This window comes from Choloepus didactylus, chromosome 18 (genome assembly GCF_015220235.1).
Source record: "Choloepus didactylus isolate mChoDid1 chromosome 18, mChoDid1.pri, whole genome shotgun sequence".
Taxonomy (NCBI): domain Eukaryota; kingdom Metazoa; phylum Chordata; class Mammalia; order Pilosa; family Megalonychidae; genus Choloepus; species Choloepus didactylus.
Window position 1 is genome coordinate 58205800 of NC_051324.1, and position 17543 is coordinate 58223342.

Below are 17543 nucleotides of genomic sequence, written 5' to 3' on the forward strand. Positions count from 1 at the left end.
TAAAAAACTGAGGAAATAGTCATTTTTGGGAAAATTGTTTACCTTTTATTAGGGCGATGGTCCCAGGGGCCTAGAACAGTGTCTGACATATTATAGACATCTAATTAAAGTTTATGGAATTAAAGAACGAAGGATATTTCTGATTTAGAAAAACACATATTCATTGACTAAGATTAATCTTATATTTTTACTAACTCCTCAAGGAGGCAGATGCTCCCCGACTGCAACAACCAAAATTTCCTGAAGAACATTTCTCAGTTCTATTAGCATGACACCAGTCTTGTATATAGCAAGTTTAATTAATTCCATTGGAAACATTACTACATACCTTAAATTTGTAAATTCTAGTAGTCTTATGGCAATATAGTATAGTGGCTCTACCATTTATTGGATGTCTGACTTTGGGCAAGCCACTTGACTTCTCTTATTTTCCTTTCATTTAAAATGAAGGTAAAAATAGAACCTACCTTATAGAGTTTTTGGAAGATTAAATAATAAATTGATTTATATAAAGTGCTTAGAAAAGTACCTTGCACACGTAAAAACTATGTAAGTGTTAGTCATTGATATTTAATGCTAGATTAGCAGGAGGGACTCAAAGATTACTACCCCAAGTATTCTCACTAAACCTTGGTGTTTCCTGTGGTGTTATAGAAAGTGACACTTTCCATTTATGTTGGAGAGCATTCTTGCTGACCTTCTAAAGTGGCAGTGATTGGGCTTAGTTTTGTAGCTATGGTGAAGGTCTTATTCTTTCCTTTTTTCCTTTTTGTATACAGCCCATCTTAAGTTATTCCAGACTTGATACTAGCCTAATGCTCAAAGTTTTCCTAAGTGGTACAATGATATTCAAAACTCTCACCATCAGTTGGTAGGTGGTCCTTCAGTTCCTGGATTTCATTCTCCTCAAGATCAATTCCCATGCTTCTCAAGAAGGTTCCCACCTTATCTGAAGACACCTTCATTCCTTGGGAAAGAAGGGAATGGGTATGAGAAATATTTGTAATGGGATGAAGAGTGGATCATTACGGCTCATGCCAAGGAATCAATACTATTAGAGAATGAAGAACAAAGAACAATTAAACTATTCAAGTAAACACGGTTTTGGTGTCTAAATTGGTGGTTTGTAAATCCTGATCAATGGGATTCTTTGTGGCTTTTATAACTTTCAAGGGAAGAAAGTGAGGAGTTGGGAATGTCTTATAAGCCATGGCAAAGATCAAAATCGACCTTTATAAATAATGTGTCTAGATGGTAGGATTTGAAACTTGCTAAATTAATGGAGAACTATAAATTGGTGTTTTCCAAATGCTGGTTCATGGATTTACTCCATCATATCCCACAGGAAACTTTTTGATAAAATATGTTTTTAGGTACTATCTCTGGAGATTCAAGATCAATATAACTGGAAATGATTAGTGACCTGAATCCTAAAAAATTTTTTCTTGGTAATTGTGATGCACAATTTTATTTGGTAACCATCACAGTAAACCATCTTGGTGACTGTGGTATACCTAAAGTGTATAGAGAATATACACTGAGTTAACAAACAGGTGGGATGGCAGGATTAATAATCTAAAAACTATAAAATAGAAAGAGTTTTTGAAAATAGGAAAAGTTTATTGACCTCAGTTGTACCTGTCTTTTTTTTATCATGCTTCTCACTCACCATTGAAGGAACTCACTTCTTTCGTCAGTCTGTTCTGATACACCTTTCCTTTGGCTGTAAGACAGGGCAAAATTCAAGTCTCAGGAAGCAATGCGTTATTTTAAAATAACATAAAACATTCATGATTTTAGAAAAAGACTTTTAACTGTTGCATCCTAGAAATTGTTATTTCACTTTCAAGAATAAAACTCAGGAATGGAAACTGTTATGAGTGTGATGAATCTATCATTCTAGTGGTGTGGGCGGTGAGGGATACACAGGAGTATAAGTCAAAAAAGTCCATTTGCTCAACCTTCTTTGAAGGATAGTTTGATATTTTTAAGACTCACCATCAACTGGCAGTTTATTCAGTAGTTCTGTGACTTCATCTTCTGAGAGCTCTATTCCTACATTTTCCAGAAGTTTTTTCAGGTTACTAGTATCAACCTTCTTACCTTTAAAAAATAGAAAGCAGTAATTATTGAAAATTTGAAGAATGATGAGTCTATGTTAAGAAAAATATTACCTATGCTTATGTGGCATCATGCTCAATCCAAAGATGAAAATAATAAAGTTCCCCCAGTTAAACAGAAGCAATCTGAGATTCAATAATAAAAATTGTTCATTTAAATTAAATATAAGAGAAGTTTCTAAAGGTCTCAGTCAGCTCAAAATAGCGCATAGTAAATTAGGGAGGTGGTGGTTCATAATTGTCTACTAATTACAGCTAGTATTCTTAGATGAATGAATAATTGTAAGCAGAATGCCCTCGTCACTGTTAAGCTGTCTGTATGGTTTGTATACAATACCCATGTTACCTGAGTATCTGCAAAAACTTTACCTTAAGATTTACTATATTGAGTTATATAATCTGTTTCTCCCATTATAATGTAAACTCCATGGGGGTATCCCAGCACCTAGTCCAGTGCCAGACACATGACAGGTGTTCAATAAACATAAGTTTATTGTATTAATAGTTGATTAATCATCAATGAAGTAAATCTGGCAGGAGTGCTAGCAATTGCTAAGACATAATCCTAGAGTTTTTGGCCAAAACAATAATGATCAAAGTTAATCATTAGATGCAAATATTCACCAATAAACATGTAGAATGAGAGAATGTATGATCAAGGGAAACACTGCTATCAAGTTATAATTTTGTGTGAACATTAGGATTTTGGTTTTGCAGAGTATTCCTAATCACATGTCATGACATTAAGGAGGACCTTTCTTAACACAGCCTGGTTCTCTACTATGCCTCAGGGATTTGGTGTATGTTCTTTCCTTTCTTCTTGGCAGCTATCACTACCCAGCATTCTTGGACTCCTCTAATGGTGGCTAGGAAGTCAGATACAGTCCCTCAAGCTTGTCTCTTTTTTGTGTTCCAGGAAAACTAGAGATTTTTTTACACTTGGGAATTTTATGTAAAGTGCTTGAGGGAAAAAGATTGGGGATCACCAAACTATCAAAAGCATGAGTAAGATACAAAGCAACGAAGTTGGTTTGGTAATAGGCCCTGGTTTTAGTTTCTGGTTATAAGGGTGGTGTTCTAGTTTGCTAATGCTGCCAGAATGCAAAACACCAGAAATGGATTAGCTTTTATAAAGGGGTTTATTTAGTTACACAGTTACAGTCTTAAGGCCACAAAGTGTCCAAGGTAAGTCATCAACAATCAGGTACCTTCACTGGAGGATGGCCAATGATGTCTAGAAAACCTCTGTTAGCTGGGAAGGCATGTGGCTGGTGTCTGCTCCAAAATTGTGGTTTCAAAATGGCTTTCTCCCAGGACGTTGCTCTCTAGGCTGCAGTTCCTCAAAAATGCCACTCTTAGTTGCTCTTGGAGTGTTTGTCCTCTCTTAGCTTCTCTGGAGCAAGAGTCTGCTTTCAACGGCTGTCTTCAAAATGTGTCTCATCTGCAGCTTCTCTCTCATCTTCTGTGCATTCTTCAAAGTGTCCCTCTTGGCTGTAGCAGCTTGCTCTTTCTGTTTGATCTTACATAGTGCACCAGTAATTTAATTCAGATGCACCCAAAGGGCGGGCCAACACCTCCATGGAAATTATCCAATCAGAGTCATCACCCACAGTTGGGTGGGGCGCATCTCCATGGAAACACTCAAAGAATTACAATCTAATTAACACTGATAGTCTGCCCATACAAGATTCCATCAAAGATAATGGTGTTTGGGGGACATAATACATTCAAACTGGCACAGGTGGAAATCACTTTCCCTTGCTCTGGGCAGACCGTTTCCTTGTAGGATGGCTATGTGAAACTTTCATTCATGATGACTCTTCTCTCTAGCTTGAAGATACAGTTTAGGCAGACTATTTGGATGCCCTAATGATTTCCAATTCCAGTATAATAAAACTCTTGCTTTTAGTCCTCTGGAAATGCAGTGTGGTGCTTCTGTTGGGAGGGGAACATCTGGGCAGTTAGTCTTCTGCACAAGTGTCTGGGAGTGCAAGGGAAGTTGTTTTCCCCAAGCTGTTTCAGACTTTGCTTGTGAAATCTTACAACTGGAGCTTATAATATTTCCCTATAACCAGCCAAGGAAATAAGTCTTCAGATATGACAGAAAGGCATTCCAGTTTGCTAACTTGATCAGGCTTTTGACAGACATGAACCTTCTGCCTTAAGGACATACTCCTAAGTATATCTTTTATCCCTATCTTCACTAGTCTATTTTTCTTCATCACTCTGAATTTTTCTTTCTATTGCCAGCTTCCTTTTCAACCCTTCCTACAGTGACCTCTGGAACTCCTGTTTCATTAAACATGAACTTCCCTATATCTTCAGTTCCTTTTTTAGACTCATCTTTCCTAACTGAACTTGACTCTTCTGAGTTGACTTTTCTTCTCAATTCTCTTTTGAGAGAAAGTTACTCTTTTTTCTATATCCCATTTTTCTTAGGACTTGGCACTATTCTAGATCTCCACTGCTGCTTTCCAGTCACACCCAAACTTCTGTTCTTTTGATGTTTACAAAATGTGGCCTTTTTCTTGTTGTCACTTCAAGAGTTTGTTGCATGACTCACACAATCTTCCTCTGCACCCCAACTCCTGGCATCATTTCAGGGAATTTCAGCATTTTTATGGATGACTCATCCAACAGATTGGCCTCCAAGTTTTTTGATCTCCTCATTCTCAGTGATTACTCCTAAATTCTATACTAGTTAACCCTCATAGATACATCCTGAACCTTCTCATCACCTGGAAATGCTTTTCCTCTAAAATCTAAAATTCTAACGTGGGAACTTCTGGCCAGAACCTCATATTCTCTCACTTCTTTTACTTCCTTAATTCTACCACACCTATTATAGTTTTTTATAGAGACTTTTATTCTCTTTCTCCCTCATTTTTTTTTTCCACCATAACTTCACTATCCATGTTAAACCACATAACCACTATCTTGACTACACCTTTCATGTCTTTATACTTCCATTCTTTTGGCACATCAGCCCTGAAAATCTCCTACCTTGGTACAACTGAAGAATATCATATAATCATGTGAAAAAGTGCCATTACTTATTTATGATTCTGATTATGGTTAGACTCTTGGCAATTCTCAGCAATGTCTTTATGCATTCTTTGTCAAATCTAGTTCTTATTCTCTACCATAGCTATCTGAAATCATCAAGACTTTCCTTGAAGACCCTTATCCCGCCCCTGTGCTCTTTCTTTTAGTATGTTCTATTTTCTACTTTACAGAGAAAAGTGAAGCTTTCAGGTAAACTCCTTTGAATTTTATTTCTATGTCTATCTAAATTATATCTGCTTGTCTCAGAAAAAGAGGTGGCCTCAGATTCAGACTCATATACTGAACTCCTAGTGTTCAATTCCCCTTAGTTGTCTCATAGGAACCCCAAACGCAATATGACCAAAGTGGAAACTATATCTTTTTTCCAAATCTTTTTTTTTTTACTGAGTTCCTTATTTTGGTGAATGTCACAATTACCTACCCAACTAGCCAGCTCAGAAACTAAGGAGTCATCCTTCACTCCTTCCTTTCTTCCAATCCCAAACCCTGATCAGTAATCAAACCTAAAAGTTTCTATGTCTGTAATATCTCTTATATATGTCCCATCGTCTCAATTCTCATAGTAATTGCTTGGCACTTCCTTTTATTATCTTTTGTTTTACTGGTTTCTCTGACTATTCTTGCATGCACACACAAACACACATTCATCCTCCATACTGCTACAAGTGTAATCATTCCAATTTGCAAATCTATTCACATTATTCTCCTGCCTAAAATTCTGGAATGACTCCCCACTCTACACAGAATAAAATTCATAATAATAATCCCGGATAATCCCCCATCTCAAAACATTTAATTTAATTTCACCTCCCAAATCCCTTTTACCATTAAGGTAACACTCACAGGGTCCAGGGATTCAGATGTGGATATTTTTGGTGGCTATTATTCAGCCTACCACATACCCTTCTTTCCTCCTTAAGTTTTTTTCTTGCCAAACTCCCAATAGCACTTTGTGCTCCAGCTATGCCAAATTAGTTCTAGTTCCTTAAAGCTCCATATTGTTTTTCATCTTGGTGATTTTTATATTTTTTTTCTCTATCAAGGATGTCTGTCCTATCCTGTCTGTTTATCAAATACTGACTCACCATTCAAGGATCAGCTCAGGTGTTGCTCCGTCTATTAAAGCTGTCAAATCTCTTTTCTCAGGTGGTAGTGACCATTCTACCTCTTCTCTACTTTGTATACACTTCTAACATTTTATCATACCTATGATATTTTATTGTATTTATTTGTCTGTTTCCTGTCCCTACTATATAAGCTCTGGAATACTGACTTTTATAGGTCCATATTTGGGCCATAGTAGGTGCTTGATAATGAGTGAATAAAAATAGAACCCACCTGTAAAAGACTTCCTTCATCCATTACCACACTCACTTCAACATACCCCTCATCTGTAAGACAAGTCAGAATTTTATGAATAAAGACAATGAGAGAAACAGAAGAAAGAAATAAAAGTCATGCACTGAAGGAAAACACAACATTTGGCAAATTTCTGATTTGCTCTTGAATTTTATCCTATGTTTGTTCCAAATGGAAAACATGGTAAAACAAAGCTCTGACTATAGAAAAGGATACTTATGTCACCCCACCCATCTAATATCTTTTTTTTATTCTGTTGAACTTTTAAACTTCACATAGTAAGATGCTGGGCTTTAAAACATAACCCTCTCTATCTTGCCTACTGCCTTACTTTCAGATCTAGGAGAACTCTGTTTTACTGACTATAAGGCTGGCAAACAACTTAAAAGGGGTGAATTCCCAACAGGAAAGATCTGACTTGGAATATTAACAATTCCTATTTTTGTACTCAGTTCACAAGTAACACTTAGCTGAGATGGTCTCCCATCATACACCCTCAATATTTTAAAAAGGACCTTTGGTTGACCTAATTACACTTAAACAATTTTTTTATTTAAAAAAATCTTTATTTTGTATTTTTCTTTTAAATGGAAGTGTTTAAAGGAGACAACCTGAGAAATGGTCAGTGTCTCACAGGAAGATATCTTATCCATTCCCATGTATTCCAATTAGTTCCATAGAAAACTTATAAAAAGCCTGAAACATGCAACTAATGCCTCTTTCTATGGGCTCATTGGCCTGAAAAGTAGTACTTGAGGAGATGGATGACACATCTACAATCAAAATCATTATTTTGGCATTCTATTCAAGTTTCAAGATATCTGGAAAATGGGCTAAAAAATGTACATCTTTTTATAGATAGATCAAAAGCATAGGGAAATATATTAAGTAATAAAGAAAAATATCTTGTGGATAATTTACTGATAAGAGCAAAGACATAACTAAGTGACACTGTGTTGAGATGATTGCATATTGATTGTTATCGTTATTATTAACAAAAGTTACTATTAAACACTTACTATGTGTTAAGCCCTATCCTAAGAACTTACAACAATTATGAAAGGTACCTATTATTTTCATTTTAATGGAAGGGAACTAAGAATTAGAGGGGTTAATTTGACCAGGCTTGCACAGCCAACAAGTTTTAAAGCTGATATTCAAATCTAGGTCTGGCTGATTTCAAATGCCAAATTCTTTCCACAATGCCATACTGGGACCAGTGAAATGAATCCCAGGTTTTTTCTGTTTTTCCTAAGAGGACTATTATCCTAGAAAATTTTTCTAGTGTATACTTGTAGGTCCCACTTTTATGAAGTCACACTAACAATATGTTAGGTGTGACTGATATACAGGCAAATTACCTTGCGAACTACTGATAAATTTGTTGTTTCTGGTAGTTCAGAATTTACTCTAGTTTAGCAATTAGAACTCCAAACTGAGAACCCTGCCTTTGGATAAAAAATTCCTAGAAAAAGTATTTTTGCCCAAATCTGTCATTCATGTCAGTCCTAGTGACTGGACTATAAGTAGTAACCACTGGGCTCAGTCAGTGAGCCAAATGAAGGGGGTGTAAACTTGTTTTTTTTCATATAGAGTGCAGTCTTTGAAATCTAGCTTTGATTGTCATTTCTCATTTGCTTTTTAAAATATGGATTTATACATATATATATGTACTAATGATATCTTTGCCAATTCCAACCATATATTTTCTTTATTCCCATTTTTCCTTCTTTCACTTTTTTCTTTCTCATAATACTGTTTTCCTCCTTATTCTACTTGTTTATTTTCTAATTTTTCTTATCAAATATTTCTTCATTTTATGCATTTATTTATTCTCTTCTTCTTTTGGTCTGCTAATATTCTCATCAGTGTTGTGAGACATTGCTAAGTTTTGCTAAATCTGAAGATAACTTCTGAGTTAAAGATAAATAAGGCAATCCATTAGTGTATCCATTTCCAATCATCTCCATACATATTTCTAACCGAATGTCCTATAGGCATCTCAAACTTCTCAAACTGAAACTACTGTCTTGAATTGTACATGAACTTTTCCCAAATTCTCTAATTGGTGTATGATATGATTGATGCCTTGTTCACCCACCGAGCAGTCTGTATCTTAAAATCTTTCTTCGTTTTCATAATTCACATTGTGGTGGCTTGGAGTTATGTGCCACAGAAAAACATGTTATTAATCTTAATCCATTCCTGTGGGTGTGAACCCATAGTAAACAGGACCTTTTAATGAGGTAATTTCAGTTAAGGTGTGGCCCAACCGAATCAGGATGGGTCTTAATCCCATTACTGCAGGCCTTACAGAGAAGGCCACAGAGAGAAAAGCCACGGAGAGCAGACAGAAACTGGAAGTCAGTGGAACCAAGAAGAGAAAGAGGAAGACACTGCCATGTGCATTGCCATGTGACAGAAAACTAAGGAACCCCTAGGATTGTTGGCCAGCTGGAAGATATGACCCCAGAAGGAAGCGAGCCTCTCGTTTCCGAAACTATGAGTCAAAAGATTCCTGTAGTTAAGCCAACCCATTGTATGGTATTTGTTTTAGCAGCTAAGAATCTAATATAAACATGTAATCAATTACCAAGTCCTGTTAATTTTAATTCTAAAATCTTCCCCAAATCAGTGTCTTATTCATCTTCAAGTTCATTCCCCTAGCCTAGGATCTCATCATCTCTTGTTGAACCATAGCAGTATCTTTCAAATTTGAGATTTTGCTTCCAATAATGCCTATTATGTTATCATCAGCACTGATTTTCCAAAACAAAATATTCTAGATATACCACTGTCTATAGCATGAAGGCTAAAATTGAATGGAGAAATAGTTCAACTATAATTGTTGGAGAAATCAATAATGTATAGAACTAAACAGAAAATCAGCAAGGATCAAGAATAACATTTTCAAGTTGGTTGAAGAATATATCAACCAACTTGACGTAACTGACATCTATAGAACTTGACCTATCCAACAATAGCAGAATATACATTCCTTTCAAGTGTTTATGGAACATTCTCCAGAACAGACCATATACCAAGCCCTAAAGCAAGTCTAGTTCAGTTTAAAAGTACTGAAATCATACAAAGTATGTTCTGTGACCACAATGGTATTAAATTCAAAATCAATAGCAGAAAGAGATTTGCGAAATCCATAAATATTTACAAATTAGCACATTGGGTTGTTAACACAATGGGTCAAGGAAGAAACCAAACAAGAAATTAGAGAGTATTTAGAACTGAATGGAAGTGAAAACACACATATCAAAATTTATGGGATGCAGCTAAAGTAGTGTTTAGAAGAAAATATATAGCTGTAAACGGCTCATACTAGAAAAGAAGAAAATTCAAGTCAGTAATCTAAGCTTTCACCTTAGAATTTCAGAAAAAGAAGAGCAAAATAAATCCACTGTATGCTGAAGGAAGGAAATAACAAAGATTAGAGCTGAAATCAATAAAATGGAAACCAGAAAAACAATAGAGAAACCTGATGTTGGTATTTTAAGTGGATCAAGAACATTGACAAATTTTTAGTTAGACTGACCAAGTAAAAAGAGAAAATATTCAGGTCGCCAAAATCAGGAGTGAAAGAGGGGAACTTACCACCAACTCTACAGAAATTAAAAGCATTATAAGGGAATACTATGAGCAATTTATGCCAAAAATTAGACAACTTAGATAAAATGGACAAATTTCTAGAAAGGCACAAATTACCAAAAGTGACCCAAGAGGATGAAGGCTAAACTCCATAGCATGAATATATTTAAAGAAATTCCACTCCTGGTAGTCTAGCTTTCCAGCCCTGTTCCTGCCACTTTATAATATGAAGAGTATATTTTAACATTCCGCTCTCCTAATATTCCATGATTTTGAGTGCTTTTATGTTTTGTGTACATTATTTTCCTCATCTGGAATGCTTTTTTTACTGGAGAATCTCTATATATTTCTGGCAAGCCTTTCCCTGATCCCCTTCCTGGCAAACTTAGCTCTTTCATCCTTTATAAACTCACTGAATACACTTTTGTGTTACAGCACTACTGTATAGTATTATGATGAGCTGTCAGCATGAAAGCCTCCCTTACTAGAACCTGCCATCTTCATTTTTATATTCCCGATACCTAGTGCATATTAGGTACTCAATAGAGTCTACTGAATGAATTGATGAATTCTTGAGGATTGAATCTTGCTCTATTTTTTAATGTTTCAACAGAACGCTAAACGTACTTTCAGAAATTCTCATAGGTGAATCCAGACTATCATTCAAGAAGCAGCAGTGTCTGCAGGACTCACGTCAACAGGCAGGCTGTATGTTAGGTCTTTGTATTCCTTTTCTTCAAGCTCAAAGCCCATATTTTTCATGAAGGCTTCTAACTTATCAATGCTAAGCCTTATTCCTTAGGAAAAAGGGGATGGGAATGAGAAAAGCAAACAATAATGACAAACTAAAAATGCTAGGCATATCCATGAATTAGTTAGAGGGGGAACAATCAAAGGGACAATAAAGTTGTGTAAATAAAAACAGCTATCATGGGAGTCTGTCCAAAACCTTTTCCCTCAGTTTTTTGACTATAGCTCCCATGATACATTTATAAGGAAGAAACTAAAAAATTTAGCAAGTCTGGTGAATTTTGGCAAGAAACTGTCTTTATAACTCTTTTCAGAAAATAGGACTTGAAATGCAGTGATAGAATAAGAAAAATAATTTCTTCAAAGGCACTTATGTACACAGAAAGAAATGATAAGACAAAAACAATGAATAAACAAACAGGTTAGACTGACAAATCCTCACTGAGAAATAAAAAAAGTAAGCGCAAAACATAGGGCATCTCAATTTTACCTGATTTCTTACCTTTGAGAGACCTTATGCCATCCAGTAACTTATGCTTATATAACTTTCCAGGAGCTGTAAGATAAGGTACAGTACAGGTAAATGATGAGGATACCAGCGGAAATGATTTAAAAATCAGCAATTTCAGAAGGAATGATTCTTATAATTATACTCAAAAATATTTTTTCTTTTTATATCTCAAGTAAGAATTAGACCAAGGATGGAAGAAAGCTCTTAAGATAATAAATCTATCCCCCATCTTTTTTTTGACAATGGAAATAATTATTACATCATAGTTTTTAAGTTACAGAATATCAAGAAGAAGAAGGAACATTACCAAAAGGCTTGCCTCTTCTGGAGAAAGGGTCATTTTCTTTTCAGTTGGACAACATGATTGTATCATGTTAGGTTTTGTTTTTGTCTCTATGTGGAAATTAAACACGGTTTAAGGAGATGTATTTAGGTGCCAAGTTGATAGGGGTGGAAGGTGGTGGTTAATTGTATATGTTAAGTTGACTAGGTTATGGTGTCCAGTTGTTTGGTTAAACAATGGTCTAGCTGTTGCTGTGGAGGTATTTCATGCATCTGGTTAGTATGTACAACCAGTTTGCTTCAAGTAAAGGAAATTATCTTCAATAATGTAGGTTGGCCTCATCCAATCCTTAAGAGCCAAGAACTCAGGGTTCCAAGAAGAAGAAATTTGGTCTCATGGCTTCAACAACAACTCTTACTGGAATTTCTAGCTTGCTGGTTCCCCTAAGAAATTTGGACTTAAGACTTAAACATCACTTTTACCACAATTTCCAGCCTGCCAGCCAGCTGTATAGGATTCAGACTTGCCAGCCCATACAAACAAATGAGACAAATCCTAATAATAAATCTCTTTATATATATTATACGTACACATACATTCTGTTGGTTGTTTTTATATGGAGGACCTTGACTTATACAGTTGGTTATTCTTCTGTGTCCTTTTTAACATGTTTTTGGGTAATCCTTGCAATCCCCCACTGTTATATCTTTCAGGTCCATTTGAAATAATATCCACTCTATGAAGCTTCAGAGTCTCGGGTTGGTTAATCTCTCCTCAGTACTTTCATAACAATTAACATTTATTAACATTATAGCACTTGTTACAGTATACAGTGATCTTTTTATATGTGCTCTCTGTCTTGACACTTAGTTCTTTTATGAACTGGACTTTGTGACTCAGAGCTTAACATAAGTAGTACCCAATGGCAACCAATGAACTTTTATTGGATAGATGAATATCTCATTAGTAAATTAAATGCTCACCATCAAGTGGCAAACTTTTCATCAACACAGAGTTTTCCTTCAGTCGAAGTCTTAACCCTATGTTTTCCAGAACATTTTCCAGGTCTTCATAGTTAATTTGATTTCCTTAAAAAAGAAAATAATGGTAAAAAGTAAATTTTAAGTTTTAAATAATAAAAGAATCATCTATGCTTGTGTAGCATCATCCTTAGTTATAGGATATAGAGCAACAGAAACATTGAACATTGAACAAGAAGTTCAGAAACAGAACTTCTTTCTGGTAAAAGGGAGCTGTTCAATGTTGGGAACAAGGAACAAACACAGCACACATGAAGTTAGGGATTCCGTAACAGTCCACTAAATTAGCTGGTGTAAATAATATTGCCCGCATTTAATATCTGCACTGCCATTTTATTTTTGCCTAAATTATGATCTTGTCCACAATATCATATTACATACATGTGCAATTTACCTTTCCATTTTGCTATTAAAACAGTAGAAAATGAAATTATATTATCAAAAAATTCCAGAGAATATATGGCTTGCTTTTTAGACATTATACTGTAGCTTTTAAAATAAGATATAGGTAACAACAGATTGTAATAATGAATAACACCTAGTTTATAAAATATGTCTCTTTAGTAATATATAGGTTACCAATAAAAAAAGTATAATGGCAGGATTAATATATCAAGGACAGAATGATAACAGGAAATACTTTAAAATACATTTTTTGTTAAGCATTCAAAGCTCATTTTTATTATGTAGTCTTGTCATTTCTTCTTACGCACCCAGTAGTTCATCTTCTTCATCCAGAAGTAATCTTAGTCTAAGTCTTCGGTCATCTATAAGACAAGGCACAGTTTAGATGTAGTTCCAATTATATAAAATTCTTAAACTACGAAGTGAAGTATAAGGATTTAGAAGTTGTCTAGAATTTTTTCTAATTAGATAACTTTATTTTCACCCCATTAAAGAATAGGCAGAGAAAAGAAAAAAGGATCTAAATATAAGCACACTAATTTTATTCATTCACCCGCCCCCCCTTTTTTGGTCTTCGCTCTTGGGCATGGAGAAGAAAAAGAAAAGATTTTTTTGTTTTAAATTAAAAGATTAATTTCATTTTTAAATTAATTACTATATTTCAGGCCTGTTTCAGGGCTGGGGATACAACAGCAAACAGCATGGCATCTCTGCTTCTGTGGCAGCTATCACTAATGTCAAAGGAACTACTGGGTTATGAATGTCAGACCCAACAATAGAGCACTGTAATGAAGCAAAGTTTTATTTCCTCCTAATTATTTAAAATATTTTAAATATCCCTCCCTTTAGTTTATTGCTTGTATCTTTGTTTCTTTGGTTGGGTTTTTGAAAGTCAGTTCTTCTCTTCACAAAGAAGAGGCAAATTCTAGTAGGTGAGGGGTCCTATTTCAGTTCCAACAGGAGCTTTACATAGTCCTGCTTAGCTCGTGTGTTACAAAGAGTTGTGAAAAAAGAATTAGAGGTTGAGCAAGAATTAGTAAGCTGTTTTTGACAAAGAGAAAGTCTTATGACTTCAAGCATGATCAGATCATATTAGATAAGCTTAGGCAAACCAGCACTTCCGGAATGCTTATCAAGCTATTAATCTACAGCATTGTCAACATAGTCACACAGTGCTTTGACCAACTCTGTTGCTAAAGATCACGCAAGGAGCAAATCATTCCAATTACATACATTATATATATTTTTCTCCATCTTGGGAAGGTTGGCTATTTCAGCAAAATTAAGTGTAGTGGAGGGTTGTTTATTTAAACAGAAGATTCACGGGCTCCACCCTAGACCTACTTGATCAAAATCTTGAGGGATGGGTGATTTCTCACAATCTAAATTTTGAGACCTCCAATTTATTAAATGTAATTGTTAGATATGTGTTGTATGTATTTTACATAGTACAAACCACAGTTAACAATTTCTACTCCTTTCTCTTTTCTTCCTCCTTTCTGTTTGTTTCTTTTGAATTCTTTCATAAATTTCTCCTTCCTTCCCTCAAATATGCATTTTTTCCTTACTTACCTACTTGATCCCAACACTGACTGTGATTTCACTGGTACTCTCTGGCATAGGAGCTCTGTTACCAGCAATCTGAATGATTGTTCTTTTGGACTGGGTCTCTATATACTTGTGGCTTTTTTGCATGAAATTAACAAGTACATTTGAGATGTTCTCATAAAGAAACAAAATTATTCCTTGCAGGGCACTATTGTACTTGAAATGCTCACCCTCAACTGGCAGGTTCTTGCACAGTTCCTCAAGTTATTACTCTTCAAGTGGGAGTCCCATATTTTCAACAGCATCATTTATTTTATCGAGATTAATCTTTCCTCCTTAAGAAAGAAGGGGTAAGAATTTAAAAAAATTGTATTTATGCCAAAGAGGGAAAAATGTTATCTCATTTCAATCAATCAACACAAATAGGAAGTAAAAAGCAATGGCACAATAAAGCACCTGAAGTGATCAAAAGAATTAGTTGGGGGTTAGGAATATAAAAATTGTCCCTTATCCCTGTTCCAGGAAACACTGTTTGTAGTACTTTCTAGGATGAGTTTATCCAGAAGAGGGAGGAGTGGGCAAGTCTGATGATTATGGCAAAGACAACAACCACTACACAAAGTTCTTACCAGTAAGTAAGATTTGCTACAGTGACAAAATAGTATAGAGTGTTTCCCCAAATGTGATTGTATACGAGGAAGACTGCTAGATCAAAATTAAAACAAAAACCAAAAACAGTAAAGTAACCCAATTAGTAATCTAATCATTAAGAAATAAGAGAAAGTTTAGAAAAGTAAATGCAAAAGCTTGAAGATCTCAGTTTTATCTTTCTCTGCATGGTTTTCACTTACCTCTGTAAGTCTTCACCCCCTCCATCAACCTATTCTTATACACCCTTTTATTATCTGTAAGATAAGGAACAATTCAGTTCACAAAGAAGTGGAAATTCAGAGAGACAATGATGTTTAATTATTTCATTTGTACATTTTTCCTATTTATAATCAAATGAAGGAAACAAAGAAATGAATCAGATTCTCAAGATTAGCTGTTCACTCTCTGGCATCTGATTATGTTAAAACATAAACAGATCTTTTTTCTTTTTTTTTCCTAAGGTATACCTTCCTTCCTTTCTGCAACTCTTCTGTTTAATACCTTTTCCTATCTTTAGTTTTAGGCCTGTTATAGGTGCTGGTTCCAACATTTAAAACTGTTTATTCAAACTAACAGGCCCCAAAAAAGAACATTAATTCCCAATATTTAAATGGTAAGGTCAGATTTTTTTAAATGTCAGAATTGGCTCTTTCTACATTTTTTTCCCTTTTAATTTTTAATGGAACTTTAAACAGTTGTAATTCTTGAATTTTATGCACACAAACTCACAAGCCCAAGATCTTCTGAAATTCACTACAATGTCTGAAATGCTTACCATCAAACGGCAGCAAATCCTGTAGCTCCTTGCTTTCTTTATTTGTAAGTTCTATACCTAAATTTCTCAGATGAAGTTGTATATCATTGGCATTAATCTTTCCACCTTCAAAAAGATGGGAAAAGTGATAAGCGAATATTTTTATATAAGAAAATTATAAAACAGCAGTATCTCAACTTGTAAGAGATGTAATTGCAAAAGTGCAAGGGCACAATGAGACATCTAATTAGAGGGCATCCCAAGAAAGAGCTAAAAATAGAACATGTTTCCTTTAATCCTAGGCAAAAGAACACATTTCATAATGCTGTAAAAACAATGGGGACAAGTTAACCAACCTATAATAAAATAGACTTCTTAATAAAAAATGGTACTTTTAAAAAGGTAGATAATCTTAAAAACAAACATATCATCAATGCATTGGTAAAATAAGGACTGTGTGTCATACTGGGATATGCAATTAAAATATTGTATATATATATTTACATATATATATCTCAAAAGATCTTATTTTATGTCTTTTCATCATTTCTCACTCACCAGAAAAAATACTTGTTTTATTCATCAAGGAATTGAGTGGAATGTTTCCAGTATCTGAAATACAAAACATAAATCAGACATAGACAAAATTTTTATTGCTAACTGGAAATGGGATTTTTTTTCCCATTAAATTTTCTAAGTTGTCATTGCTGATATGGAGGAAATTTGTTGATTTTTGAACATTTTTTCTTGTATCAAACTGCCTTATAGAATTCTAAAGAGGGTGTTTAAAAATGCTAAATTAGATCTTAAATTATTTTCCTAAATGGGTCTTTTGACTTAAAAGATACCCTCTTGGGCCAGATTAATGGTGTCAAGTAAGAAAATCACTGATCATCTCTTTCAACCCCACCCTGACATTCATCTCATATTTGCTAAATTAAAACATGGTCATCTCTATTTGTACATTACCTGTCAAACAATTTCAAACCCTTTTTATCTTTTCACTTGTTTTTGTTAGTCTCCGGCCTTTTTCCAACATCTGCTTCAATTGCTTCCTTTATATTTTTCTAATGTTTTTGTTTGTTTGTTTGTTTTTGCTAGCAGCTCTTCTAATATTATCAGCGCCCTAATTGGCCCTCTGACAATGTTGAGATTATAATAATCAGAAGTTACATTTTTCATCTTTGAAGATTATAATTCTACATGTACTTCTTTTTTTCTAAATGAACTGATCAAGGAGTACTCCCTGAGGTTCTATAAGAGGACTTCAAATATTCTCCTGTAAGGCAGTGGTAAGTGGTAAAAGAAATACCGTCAATTTTCAAACGCCTCCGCAGATCTTTCATTTCTTCTTTTTCAAGATCAAAGTTCAAGTTTTCCAGAACTGTTTCTAGTTTATTTTCAAAAGCCTTCCCTCCTTAAGAAAGAAAGAGATGAAATAAGAAAAATGGAAATT

The 17543-nt window shown here is 34.7% G+C and overlaps 1 protein-coding gene and 1 long non-coding RNA gene across 2 annotated transcripts in view; both read right to left on the reverse strand.

Moving 5' to 3' along the window:
- Positions 1 to 863: 863 nt before the first annotated feature.
- LOC119513184 lies at positions 864 to 2018 on the reverse strand. The gene is made up of 3 exons (XR_005212571.1): positions 1999 to 2018; positions 1670 to 1723; positions 864 to 967 (listed from the first exon to the last, which is right to left on the reverse strand). It is a non-coding gene; the product is annotated as an uncharacterized LOC119513184 (long non-coding RNA).
- Positions 2019 to 14949: 12931 nt separating this feature from the next.
- The window catches only part of LOC119514796, a 42313-nt gene continuing 39719 nt past the window's right edge, over positions 14950 to 17543 (reverse strand). The window contains exons 9-13 of the mRNA XM_037810520.1: positions 17400 to 17504; positions 16646 to 16699; positions 16109 to 16213; positions 15534 to 15587; positions 14950 to 15017 (exon numbers count right to left, since the gene is read on the reverse strand). Of these exons, the coding sequence (XP_037666448.1) occupies positions 14950 to 15017; positions 15534 to 15587; positions 16109 to 16213; positions 16646 to 16699; positions 17400 to 17504 (386 nt within the window). The remainder of the gene's footprint in view (positions 15018 to 15533; positions 15588 to 16108; positions 16214 to 16645; positions 16700 to 17399; positions 17505 to 17543) is intronic.